This window comes from Camelus bactrianus, chromosome 9 (assembly GCF_048773025.1).
Source record: "Camelus bactrianus isolate YW-2024 breed Bactrian camel chromosome 9, ASM4877302v1, whole genome shotgun sequence".
Lineage (NCBI taxonomy): Eukaryota > Metazoa > Chordata > Mammalia > Artiodactyla > Camelidae > Camelus > Camelus bactrianus.
In genome coordinates, this window is record NC_133547.1 from 8,673,631 (window position 1) to 8,685,818 (window position 12,188).

Genomic DNA, 12,188 nt, shown 5'->3' on the forward strand with positions numbered 1-12,188 from the left:
CACCGCTTCATGCCTCAGTTTCCCCGATAATAAAATGAGTGGGGGGAAGGATGGGGTCACTTAGTTCTGTCAGGGGCTTACATGATGCCAGACACATGGGAAGCCCCAGCAGCCATTATTTTCTTTTTCATCGTCATTATCGTCTCATCTCTTCTGATGTAGATGGCCCTCTGCCCACAGCTGGGACCCTGCCTTGGCCTCTGCATCCCCACCCACGGGCCCCTCCCTTGGACTACGTCACCTAAAGCCCACAAGCTGTGTCCAGGTCCATCTGGCCCAGCTCATGCTTCTCTGTGTCCCCATGGCTGGCCCTCCATCCCTGATCCCTAGCGTCCTCATGTCTGTCCATGCGTCCCATGTCTGACTGTGGTACTTTTCCATGCTGGCCACCAGCCGGCTGTCCCTGGGGTGGGGGTCACACCTGCCCACGCCAGCCGAGCCGGTGGCCACCAGACACCCTGACGGATGGCCCCACCCTCCCCCCAGGACCCTACAACAACACCCGCCCCTCCGGCCACCTGAGGTCCCCACTGGGGCGGCCTGAGGCCTGAGCCTGGGGACAGGAAGCCCCAGGCCTGGCCGCCCTGAAAGCCTCTTTCAGCCTGGGCCTCCTCCCGCCGCCACCGACTCCTCCTGCGGAATAATATTTGGGCTGTTGGCCGGGGGGCGGGGGCCAGATCCGGAGGCCGCCTGGGAGAAGCCAGAAACCGCAGGGCTTCCTGCCTCGGGCCGGCCGACTCCGGGAGAGACCCCCAGGCCCGAGGGAGGGGGGCGGGCACCCGGGGAGACTGAGGGCCTTTCTCTCGGCCCCAGTTGTTTTTTCCAGGAACCAGGAGGAATTCCCCGGCCTGCCCGGGACAGCGAGGCTGGTGGGACGGCTGACGGGGAGCCAGCACGGCAGGGGGCGGGGGTGACACGCAGCCGGCAGGGCGGGCGCGGCGACAGAAATAGAGGGCCTGGCCTGCCAGGTAGCAGGTAGAGGCGGAAACTCAGGGAGCCGGGAGAGGGAGGCGGGAGGAGGAGAGAGGCCATAGAGCCAAAGGATTTGGGGGGTAGGGGGAGGTGAACCCCAAGAGAGGAAGAGTCAGAGCCCCCAAGAGAAGGAGCGAGTGATCCAGAGGCCCAGAGAGGGAGGGACAGAGTCAAAGCACTGGAGAGAATGAGAGAGAGAGCGAGGCAGAGCGTATGAGGCAGACGCACAGAGACTGAGCGAGTGTCTTCCCCAAAACCAAGGAACAGAGAATAAAGGCAAGAGAGGGACAGAATGACACTGAGAAAAATGACATTAAGAGACAAAGAGAAAGATGGACACTCAGGAACTGGGAGAAACATTTCTCTCTCTCTCTCTCTCCCCCTCTCTCACACACACACGTGCACACACACACATGTGGATTAAGAGACAGCCTTTGGTCTTTGAATGACTGACTGACTAAATAAATGATTAAGTGGCTAGAGTGACTACGACCAAGAAAGGCAAAGGTAAACCGAGGAAAAGACACCGGCTCCAGCCTGGCCCTGCCCCAGCCCCTTCTGGTTTTGGTTCTCAGTTTTCACTGTTAAATGACAGAGTGTGAAGAACACAATTGTCTTTCCCAGAGAGCTATACCCGCAGGACATCTGAGCCACAGATCTCAGACCCAGAGCCTAGGAAGAGACCTGGAAGGATAGAAATACCCAGACCCCAAACCCAGAGGCCCCCAGAAGCCTCCAGCGCTGGAAGGAGGACCCACCTCCTCTCCCACACACCTGCACGTAAAAGTGACAGAAGCACACCAGGGCCAGCAAACACATGCTCACCCACACACACACAACAGTGACAGGCACACAGCAAAGACAGGCATGATACACAAACACAGATATACTTAAAAAAAAAAATACAGGCAGATGCTGACTCACAGAGATACACATGAAACACACAGTGACACACAATGACCCACGACAATGATATAGTCACCAATGATGTAGACACAGACTCTCTGAGGCAGCAGGTATGCAAATAGACAGACAGAAAAGACACATCCAACAGTGTGAGACCCAGAGGGTCCCCGGGAGAGGTATATAAGAGAACCACACACACAAAACAATAAAGACAAAGCACGTGAGTCTGATATCGCGAGATGCCCACAATAAGCACACACCCAGAGGATGAACAGACATACAAACTCACACAACTGAGGGATACAAACACTAAATAACACTCTGCAGCAGACCACAGGGACTTCAATGGGCACAGTGATATCCTACAACCCACAGAGGCACAGGCGCACACACGCAGAAACTAATACACACACTGTCTCCTTCAGTTAACACTTGGTTTGTCCCGTCTCCTCCTCCCCAGCTTAACCAAAAACTGCGCAGCCCCTGGGCTCCCTGAGCCTCAGAGCTAGAGGCGTGTGTCCGGAGAGTGGGGGTGGGGAGATGGCCTTGGTCACTGCAGCGCCACCTCCTCCTGCTGCCCTGGCCCCACTGCTGCGGGGGCTGCTATCTGTGAACAAACTGTCCTTGGGGTCAGGGACAGCAAAGAGCCAAAGGTCAGGTCGATGCCTCCCCCAGCCCTTCCCCCAGAGGCAGCCAGCTCTTGGGGGCAGGAAGGAGAGGGGACAGGGAACAGCAATTCAGGTGTTCAAGCCTCACAGGGCCCACTCGCCAAGGAAACGAGACTTTCAGTAAGAGGCAGAAATGGTGTCTTTAATGGTCAGATGCAGCCAGTATCCCGCTTCCCAGGCAAGAACCAGACTTCAGTAGAAATTCCCCACACCCTAACCAGTCCATTCTGGTTTCTCCTGGACCAGAGGGAGGATGGGCTACAGAGAAAACCAAGAAGTATCCTCATCTCCATCCCTCACTCCACTCACGCCAGAGATGGTGATGACATGGCCAACACAGGGGCTGTGGTAGCCATCATGATGCATACACTGGTTATGTCGGCCAGCCAAGATGGTGGCCATCACAGTACCCAATGGGCCAAAAAAGATGTTATGCAGGAGGGTGGCCAACTTGGCACCTACTATGCCAATAAATCCACCAACAAAGAAGTGATCACAGTATCCAATGGGCCAAAGAAGATGTAATTGAAATGGCACCACCATCACACCCAAAGGGTCAGCCAAGAGGATGTCATCACAGCGCCCAGAGGGCCAACCAAGATGTCATCCCAGATGGCAGCCATCAGAGCACCCAGTAGATCAACCAGTAATATCAATCAACATGGCAGTCTTCACAGTACCCAGTGGGCCTACCAAGATGTCAGTGGCAGTTATCACAGTACCTAGTGGATCAACCTGGTGCCCACAGAGACGGCAGTCACCACAGTAAGTAATAGACCAACCAAGATGTTAACTGACGGGACAAGCAAAGTGTCACCAGGAGGATCAGGCCCCAAGAGCCTGATGGTGTGAGCTACAGCCATACCCCACCCACCATGCTCCCACCCCGCCACATACCTGCTAGGATGCATTAAGCAGAGAGCGGGAATAGAGGCCCTGGTAGTAGACCCCAGGCTCCCCACCCTCTGCCCCATAGCCCCCAAACCCCACGTCCAGTTTGGGAGGTGCTGGTGTCTGTTCCGACATCAAGTTGTTGATAGAGAAAGGGTGGTTGAAGTTGTAGGGCGCATCCAGCTTCAGCTCCCCTGGGAGCTCCAGGCCAGTGAAGTAGGGTGTGGAGGAAGGGGGTGAGCCACAGTCCAGAGCCCCCACGTCCTCCCCACCCTGGGCCTCAGGCTCGGGGGGCGGGGGCTGCGGCGGAGAGGTGACTGCAGCAGCAGGGGTGGTGGTCGAGGCGGCAGAGCCCGCACTGTTCCTGGAGGTGGAGGTCCCGCCGCCTGCTTTCTTCACCTTCTCCTCCAGCTTGAAGCGCTTCTGGCGGCGCAGGTAGCAGCCATTCTCAAACATGTTACCTGAGCTGGGGTGCAGGGCCCAGTAGGAGCCCTTGCCCGGCTTGTCTGGGGAGCGCGCCACCTTGACGAAGCAGTCATTGAAAGACAGCGAGTGGCGGATGGAGTTCTGCCAGCGCTGCTGGTTCTCCCGGTAGTAGGGGAAGAGGTCCATGATCCACTGGTAGATCTCACTCAGGGTCAGCATCTTGCCGGGCGCCTGCTGGATGGCCATGGTGATGAGCGAGATGTAGGAATATGGCGGCTTGGCGTGTGCCAGGGGTCGCCGGTACCCTTTCGGCATCTCCTTCCCATGCACCAGCCCCGGTCCCGGGCCCCCGTACCCTGAGCTGCTGCCTCCACCACTGCTGGCACCCAGGCCTGGGAAGGTGGGCCCCAGAGGTGCTGTGGGGGCTGGGGGCGCCAGGGGACCTGTGGGCATTGGGGAGGCAGGGAGCCCCCCCGGGGGGTAGGGAGAGCTCAGAGGGTTCAGGGTCATATAGGAGTTGAGGGGGGCCATGGTGGGTACTGGGGTCACTGGAGAGTAAACCTGCAAGGAGAGAGAGATGGCGAGCAGTGAGTCTCCAGTCCGCCAGTAAGCAAAGGGTTGTCGGACCCATTGTGTGTCCATCTGTCTGTCTTGCCTCCTGTATGATTCCCTTCCATCCTTACCTCTGTCTGTAGACAGCTGTCTGTTGGAGTCCCTCTCTCTTCCTTGTCCTCATGATCCCGCTCCCTGACCCCATCCCCTAGGCTCCCATGCACTGGAGCTCACACTCTAAGTGGTTTTCAAAGTGTGCTCTGGGACACCCTGGGGAGCCTCTGAGACCCTTTCAGGGTATCCATGAGGTCAAAACTATTCCCATACAATGCTAAGATATGACTAGCCTTTGTTACTCTCTCTCATGAGCATGCAGAGGAGTTTTTCAGAGGCCACATAATGCATGACATTGCAACAGACTAAACGCGGAAGCAGCTATGAAAATCTAGCTGTCTTCTGTTAAACCAGACATGAAAGAGATTTGCAAAAATGTAAGTGTGCCACTCCTTTCACTAAATATTTTGAAGTATAGTTATTTTAATAAAAATACATTACTTATACTAATACATTGTTGCTATTTTCAAATGAATTAATGCATATCTTTAAAATTCCTCAGTTTTCATTTCTAATGTGGTGTCTATTGATAAATATAACCCCAGTCAACAGAAACTGGGGTCCTCAATAATTTTAAGAGTGTAGTGGGGGAGGGTATAGCTCAGCAGTACCTTCACTAAAACAAATAAATAAAAACCTAATTACCTCCCCCCAAAATTTTTAAAAAAGAAATAAAAATTAAGAAATTTAAAAAAAAGTATAAGAAGTCCTGAGACCAAAAGAAAAAAAGATCCAAGAGCTGCTAATTTACCTAATAATGAAATCTATATGTGTATGTTCTATCAATCTTTTAGGTTATAAAATTACAGTCTTTATAGGTCAAGAACATTTGAAAGTCAGAAATTCCACATTTCAACCTAATATATGTCATCTACTTACTATATATAGGTCATCACATCAAAGATATTACTTTGTAAGCTGCAATATTAAGTATCAATAAGAATGGGAAAAAAAACACTGTCAGTTATAATCCCTAGACATCACTGATTGTAAAACCCATTCCATTTTCAGAAATGTTCAAATGGGGGGAAAATGTTCATCTTAGCTCAGTGAAATACAGCAGACATTCCTATGTCTTTGTAAGTAATGATACAGTGTCTCAAATATTCGATATTTATTCGCCACCTACTCTGAGCCAGGCACTACTCCAAGCACTTCACAGGAAACGTCTGCTCTCATCCTTATAACTGCACTATGGGGGAGGCACTAACATGACACCCATTTTACAGCTGGGTAAGCTGAGGCCCAGAGAGGTTGTTGGGGGCGGCTCACACAGCAAGGAAGGAGCAGAACTGGGATTCTGAATCAGGTAGTCTGGCTCCGGATGGGTGGTCTGGATCATGCTATAAAAGCAGTGACCAAGACAGACTGAAATGCTTGCCCTCATGGTGCTGTCAATCTCACAGGAAGTGACCAAGATAAGCAAGGAAAACAGGAAGCATGTTGGATGGTGACTTCTCTCTCTCTGTGTATTTATCCTTTTCCACTCTCTCCCAGCCTTTCTCCCTCAATCCTCCATCTGCCTGTCTGTCCTGATCCCCTCCCGCTGAAGGGGTCTCATGGCACTGGAGGTGCTGCTACCTCTGCTATGAATCAATGTGTCACATCTCATCTCCTTGTCACTTAAGTGTCTGCAGATCCAAAGGTCCTGAGAGAAAGAGGAACTGCCAGGGTCACTCAGAGAGTCAGGAATAGGTGGCAATCAACCTAGGTCTGAGTTCCAGTAGAAATTATCCCCTCTCTCTTTCATATGTCTGTCCAGGTAGCTCTTTTCTCCTGTGTCTCTTTGTTCTTGTGTGTTTTTTTGTTTTGTTTTGTTTTAATTATTTTTCTGGTGGGGGAGGTAATTAGTTCATTTATTTATTTTTAGAGGAGGCACTGGGGATTGAACCCAGAAACTCATGTATGCTAAGCATGCACTCTACCACTTGAGCTATACCCTCCCCCATCCTATGGATCTTTGAATCTCCCTGTTGGCTCTGTGTGTATCTGTCCATCTCCTCCCCTGTCTCAGTACCTCTATACTCGTTCCCTCACTCCCTCCCTATATCTCTCCCTCTTTTTCCCATTCCATCTCTCTCCTTTCCTCATCTCTCTCCCTTTATCTCTCCCTGTCTCTCTCTCTCTCCTCCATCTCTTTCCCTCATCTCTCTGTCCTTGCCTTTCTTTCCTCGTGACTCTGCCAAACCCCATCTCTCTTTCTCTCTGTCGCCACCTTCTCTCACATCTCTTTCTCCCTTCCTTGGTACCATCTCTCCCTTTCTCTCTCTCTACCCTACTCCTCTCCTCCCCCCCATCTTTCTTTCTCCTTCAGCACCTCTTTGTATCTCTCTGCCTCCTTCCTTCAGCACCACCATCTCCCCAGAAGTCTTGCATTGAAATTGGAGCTATGGCTATTCCCCTCCCCCATGCACTGGTCTCCCCCCTGGTTGGCTGGTTCTGGCCCCTCCCCAAGAGTAAGGGAAGAGGGTCCTGCAGAGAGAGGAGAGAAGGTGTTGGACCCAGGGGGCTCCACAGAGAGTTCCTAAATCCTTCTACAACCCCTCTACATTTCTCCAACTCAGACTCTCTTGTATCACAGAGGCAGGGAGACTGGGACCCCAGAGCCCTCCTTTTCTGGCTCCCCACCCACCCGGAAGTCCTTCTTGAGGTCTGACCTCAAGCGCTGTAGCTGCCTTAATCCACCCTAGGCTTTCCCACGCCCCGGGGCTGGGATGAACCCCCAGTGTCCGGGTCTGAGCCGGATCTCCCCTGCAAGGGCGGGGCTGAGGTTGGGGGGAAGCTCTCAGGGGACCGGCACCCCCACCTCAGAAGGCCAGAATTTATCCCCTTTCATTTCCTTATTGTCTCTGGAGGAGGGTGTGACAGGGAGCCAAGGGAGGCAGTGTGAAGCCAGAAGTCTAGTTTCTAATCCTGGTCCCAGCCTAGGATCTCAAGTAGCCCCATACACTCTGAGAGGCTGTAGGTTTTCCATCTCTAAAATAGGGGAGCAACTGGACCAGCTAATCTGTGAGAACCGGAGGCCAGTGGGTGATATCGCCTTAGGGTGATGACTTTTCAATTTCCTTCCAGACAGGGAGTCAGTCTAGGGGTATCAATATCACCTCAGCAAGAGGGTATGGTGGGCAAAAAGCAGTTTAGGGGTGCCCTCAGTTCTCTGTCACTGAGTGGATGCAGATGTTTCTCTCCCCATTGTTCTGACCCAGGGGGAGCAGGTGGTTCAGCTGATGGGAAAGCCAATGAGACCCTTAGACAGTATGTCCATTTCCAGCCCCCAAAAGTCAACTCTTCCAAAATATGCCCCCAAATGCTGACCATCTCTAGACTGTCCTGCAATTTCAGGGACAATATGCACACAAATTGGCCCCTAAACTTCAGGCTATGCCCCAAATAATGAATCCTTCATCCTAGACTCTCACAATTTACTTCTTAAAATGCAACTCCAAAACATCGATTTGTAGTTGTTTCCCATAAATCATGTCCCTAGACTCTGAACTCTCTGAGGGGAGGTGATTCAGCTGGGATCCCCCACTATCTGGGATTCTCCAACCCCAGCCTGGTCTCTATCTTCCCCACCATACAGCTGACATCTCCAGCCGCCCTGCCTCCACCTCTCTACACTCCCAATCTCTTCCCTGGTCAGCCTGCCCCACCCCACGTGCACCTCACACCTCTACAGCCCCAGGACTGGCCCCTCCTGGGCACCTTGCCAAGCCCCACAGGCCTGGGTATCCAGGAGTCCCACCCTATAGCTTCAAACCCCAGACCCAGGACTCAGGCACACTGGGGCCCCTGTAAACTCCAGATCTTAGTCTCTTTGGAGAACTCAACTATTCCCTTCCCATACCCATCTCAAGTCTGCAGTCCCCTTCCAGGTTAGAAACCCAAGCTTCCAGACCCCCATAACACTCTGACTAGGACCCTGCCCTCCCTCCACTTCCCCATGTTGACTACAGAGACAGCGAGCTAAGGAGGGGTCCTTGCAGCAAGAGGAATGGGAGTTAGATCTGGGGAAGGACTTTCTGTCGGCTGGGGTGAGGAAATTAAGATATACCCCTGCCCCCTACTCAGGGAAGTCTTGTCTGAGATGGGAGTGGTGAGGACATTAGTAAATACTGGAGATTGCTGGAAAGTTGGGGAGCGGGGATGTGAAATCTGAAACCCTCCAGACTCCAACAAGAAGAATCCCTGCTGAGGGTCTCTAATAACAATTAAATCCCTGAAGTTCAGCTGGGAGGGGAGAGGGTCATGAGTAGGGATGGGGGTGGATGGAGGTGGGCCCCGTCCCCTGCCAGTGCTGTTGCCCAGTCCCCTGCTCTCAGGATCCTCTGATCCCATCTGTCTGGCCCCTATCTATCTGAGCCCCAGCTCTAAATCACCTGTTATTCACACTTTCCAAACCAAGCGTCATCTCTGAGCACCTCCATCTCTTATCTCTGAACAGCAATCCCTATTTCTAACTTTAACGTAGTTCTCAGCCCCAATCCTTATCCGGGAGCCCCAATTCTTATTTCTACCCCAGATCCTCCAGCTTTAACACTAAATTCTAATCCTGAGTTCCCAGCTCAGACTTCCCCTAATGGTGACTTCCCTCTCCCATCTCTTGGTCCCTATCTTTTCCCCCCAATTCTGAACCTTATTTCCTAATCCCCCAGCTCTGTCCGTAACCGGAGATCTGAGTCCTATCTTTGGTTTGTTGATTTTAATCTCTTGTACTTTGGGTCCCTGACACCCAGTCCTCACATTTAAACTATGGCTTGACCCTTGCCTAAATCTTCCTGACTCCCAGTTAAGCCCTCACTCCGACTAGTCTGCCTGAACCGCGCTCCCATGCATTGTCCTCTGTCCCTGACTCCTACACCTGGTCTCCGTGTCTCTAGTTCCTCCGGCCCCCAATTCTAGCTGGGGTCCCCATTTGAGTCCACACCTTGGTCCTTGCCCCCATTTAGGCCTGCACCCCGATTTCTGCCCCCTGCCCCCCACTTCCCGCTCCGCCATCCCCGAGGACACACCTCTCCCGCCTCCGGGTAGTAGCTCCACTCGGCCAGGTCATGGGCCTCCATCTTCACCGAGCCCAGCATCCCCCGGGCCTGCGCCCCCACCCGCCCCCGCTCTGGCCCGGGGGGGAACCGAGCACTTCGGATCTCTCAGTCGGCACGACCCCAGTTCCGACCGGCGCCCGTCCGTTCGACCGCACAGGGTCCCAGCCGTCCTGGGCGCCGCGGGAGGCGGCCACGCTTTATAGCCGGGACACCCCCCCACCCCCGCCCGCCCTCGCCCGCCCTGGGCTCCCCTCCCGCCTCCCCGAGGGCGGTGCGCCCGGACTGGGGCGCCCCCTGCGGGACTGCGAGGAGATAGACCTCAGGCGCCGGGAGCCGCAGCCCGGGGACGCGAGAGCTGGAGATGGCTGAAGGGTGAGGGAGTTACAGGTGGTAGATAGACATTGCTGATACTAAGAGCCCCGAGGGCAGAACTCTAAGGCCCTTCTGCCCAGGGGGTTTCATCATCTCGACTGGAGCGGGCGAACAGCCAGAGCCCAGCACGACTGCTACGGAGAATAGAGGGCTCAGAACTGAGTGGTCTCCAGGGGTCCCGATATACTACTCTAAGGACTGGTAAGAGACCCTCGAAACCACATTTCCCTTTGGACGAAATGAAAGACTGAAGCTTCTAATGGCTGGAAATGCTCCATACTGTGTAAATGGTCAGGATCAAAGGTGGAGGGGATCAGGGCCTCTGCTCAGATCCCGCTGGGGCAACAGACCACCTCAAAGACGTAGGAGCTTCGCCTCCCGGTCTCCCCACACTCTCTAACACCAGCCGTCCAGGGACCCAGAACTACTGTGAACTCCATTTCCCAGAAGCCTCTATCTCCCTTTCCGTCCTGCGCCTCTGTCAAAGGACTGCATTTCCCAGAAGGTATGGCGTCCGAAAGCCGGAAATGAAATGCTGCCGTGACATCTTGTTGGGGGTGGAAGGCGGAAGGCCGCTCTCAAGGCAGGAGTAGGGGCGGGGTCCGGCTGCAAAGTGGACTCCATTTCCCAGAGACTCCGCGAGTGCGGCGCGTGCGCAGTGTCACGGCGGCGAGCGGAAGATGGCGGCGGCAGCGTTTGTGAAGAAGCGCTGCTGAGGGGGCGCGAGGGGGACGGAGGCCGGAGCCGCGGTGAGCGGGGGCCGGCGTGGGGGCCCGGGGACGAAGGGAGGAAGGACCCTGAAAGAGTAGGGGAGCTGTCGGGGGGAGTGTGGGGACGCTGAGAGGAGAGGGGAGTAGTGACGCTCACGACCCCAGTTTCTTCCCTAGCTCAGGACCCTCCCGTGGCTCCCCGGTGCCCTCAGGGCAAAGTTCCAACGGAGCCGTCAGGGCGCCTCCGCCCCGCCGGCCTCTGCTCTGCCTTTTTGCTCGTTCCTCACTTCGCACAGCTGCACGGGCTTTTCAGTTCCTCAGACTCGCCACAAGCCTTCCCGCCTCAGGCTTTTTGCACATGCCGTCCCCTCTGTCTGCAACATCCTTTTACTCATTCCACCTGGCTAACTCCCATTCATCTTTTGGGTCTCGGCACCAACGTCACTTCCCCTGCGAAGCCCTCTTTTCCCGCCCTCAGTCCCGAAAGCCGCCTTTTAAACGCTCTCATAGGTCTTTGTTCCTTTCCTTCATGTCACTTGTGATCTGATTTGTTATTGGACCTTTTTTTGTGTAGCTCTTTAGTTCTGTCTGTGACCGTGAGCTCCATGGGGGCAGGGACTGGGTAGTGTTGATCACCGCTGTTCCCAGCACAGCGCAGTCTCACTGAAAACGCCCATTTAATGTTCGTTGAATGAATGAAAGATACACAGAGTGGGGCCGCTCTATGTATATGAGAGGACTCATCATACTTCCCGGTGGGAGTGGGGCAGTGGGACTCCATAAGGAGTACACGGGGAGTGGGGGGCGGAAACAGTGGTTGTTTGTAATAGCAAAAGGCTGCAGACACCCCAAATGTTCTTTCAGTAAGGAGACTGGCAGGGAAAAAATTAATAATATCCACATGATAAAATATTATGCAACTGTAAAAAGGAATGAGGAAAGGGGGCAAAAAAGGAATGAGATGTAGAGAGTGGGCTCCAGCATGTATTAAGTGAAAATCGAAGTGGAAGACAGTGTTTATTGTATGCTCCGTTTTTATGGAAGAAAAGGAGATGTGCGTGTGTAGAGAGAGAGAGAGAGAGAGAGAGAGAGAGGGAGAGAGAGAAAGAGAGAGAGAGAGAGAGAAAGAGAGAGAGAAAGAGAGAAAGAGAGAGAGAGAGAGAGAAAGAGAGAGAGAGAGAATAAACCAAAAAGGGGAAGAGGAAGGACACAGGGTAAAAAGTTTGGGTGGATCAATGTATTCTCATCATGAAAAGAGTGGAGAAGTTCATCATGAAAAGGTTCATTATGTTCTAATGGGAAACAGCAGTATACTGGATTATTGGGTGGCCATGGCCTTTGGCCTGTATGAAAAGACCTGGGGTAGGGGAGCAGTTCCTTTCAGAGAGGCAGTCCAGCTTAGTGGTGAGAAAGATAGATTCTGCAGCCATACTGCTAGGTCTACATCTTACAAGTTGTGAGCTTTGGTCAAGTGTCTTTACCTCCTTGGACTTGGAATTTCCTTACCTGTGAAATGGGGATGAAAAATAGTATCC

General features: G+C 53.4%; 2 protein-coding genes across 2 annotated transcripts in view; one reads left to right on the forward strand and one right to left on the reverse strand.

Moving 5' to 3' along the window:
- Positions 1 to 2,667: 2,667 nt before the first annotated feature.
- On the reverse strand, positions 2,668 to 9,760 carry FOXA3 (forkhead box A3). The gene is made up of 2 exons (XM_010946834.3): positions 9,542 to 9,760; positions 2,668 to 4,424 (listed from the first exon to the last, which is right to left on the reverse strand). The coding sequence occupies exons 1-2, from the start codon at positions 9,608 to 9,610 to the stop codon at positions 3,447 to 3,449; spliced, it is 1,047 nt and encodes a 348-aa protein (XP_010945136.1). The 5' UTR covers positions 9,611 to 9,760; the 3' UTR covers positions 2,668 to 3,446.
- A 778-nt stretch (positions 9,761 to 10,538) lies between these two features.
- SYMPK (symplekin scaffold protein) overlaps positions 10,539 to 12,188 on the forward strand; it is a 34,157-nt gene continuing 32,507 nt past the window's right edge. The window contains exon 1 of the mRNA XM_010946833.3: positions 10,539 to 10,692. The gene's annotated coding sequence lies outside the window, so the exon portion shown is untranslated. The remainder of the gene's footprint in view (positions 10,693 to 12,188) is intronic.

Excerpts from the sequence above, each read along its gene's own strand:
- FOXA3 (XM_010946834.3), bottom strand. The coding sequence starts at position 9,610 with ATGCTGGGCTCGGTGAAGATGGAGGCCCATGACCTGGCCGAGTGGAGC. Across the intron at positions 4,425-9,541 it reads ACTACCCGGAGGCGGGAGAG|GTTTACTCTCCAGTGACCCC; the intron begins GTGTGTCCTCGG and ends CTCTCCTTGCAG.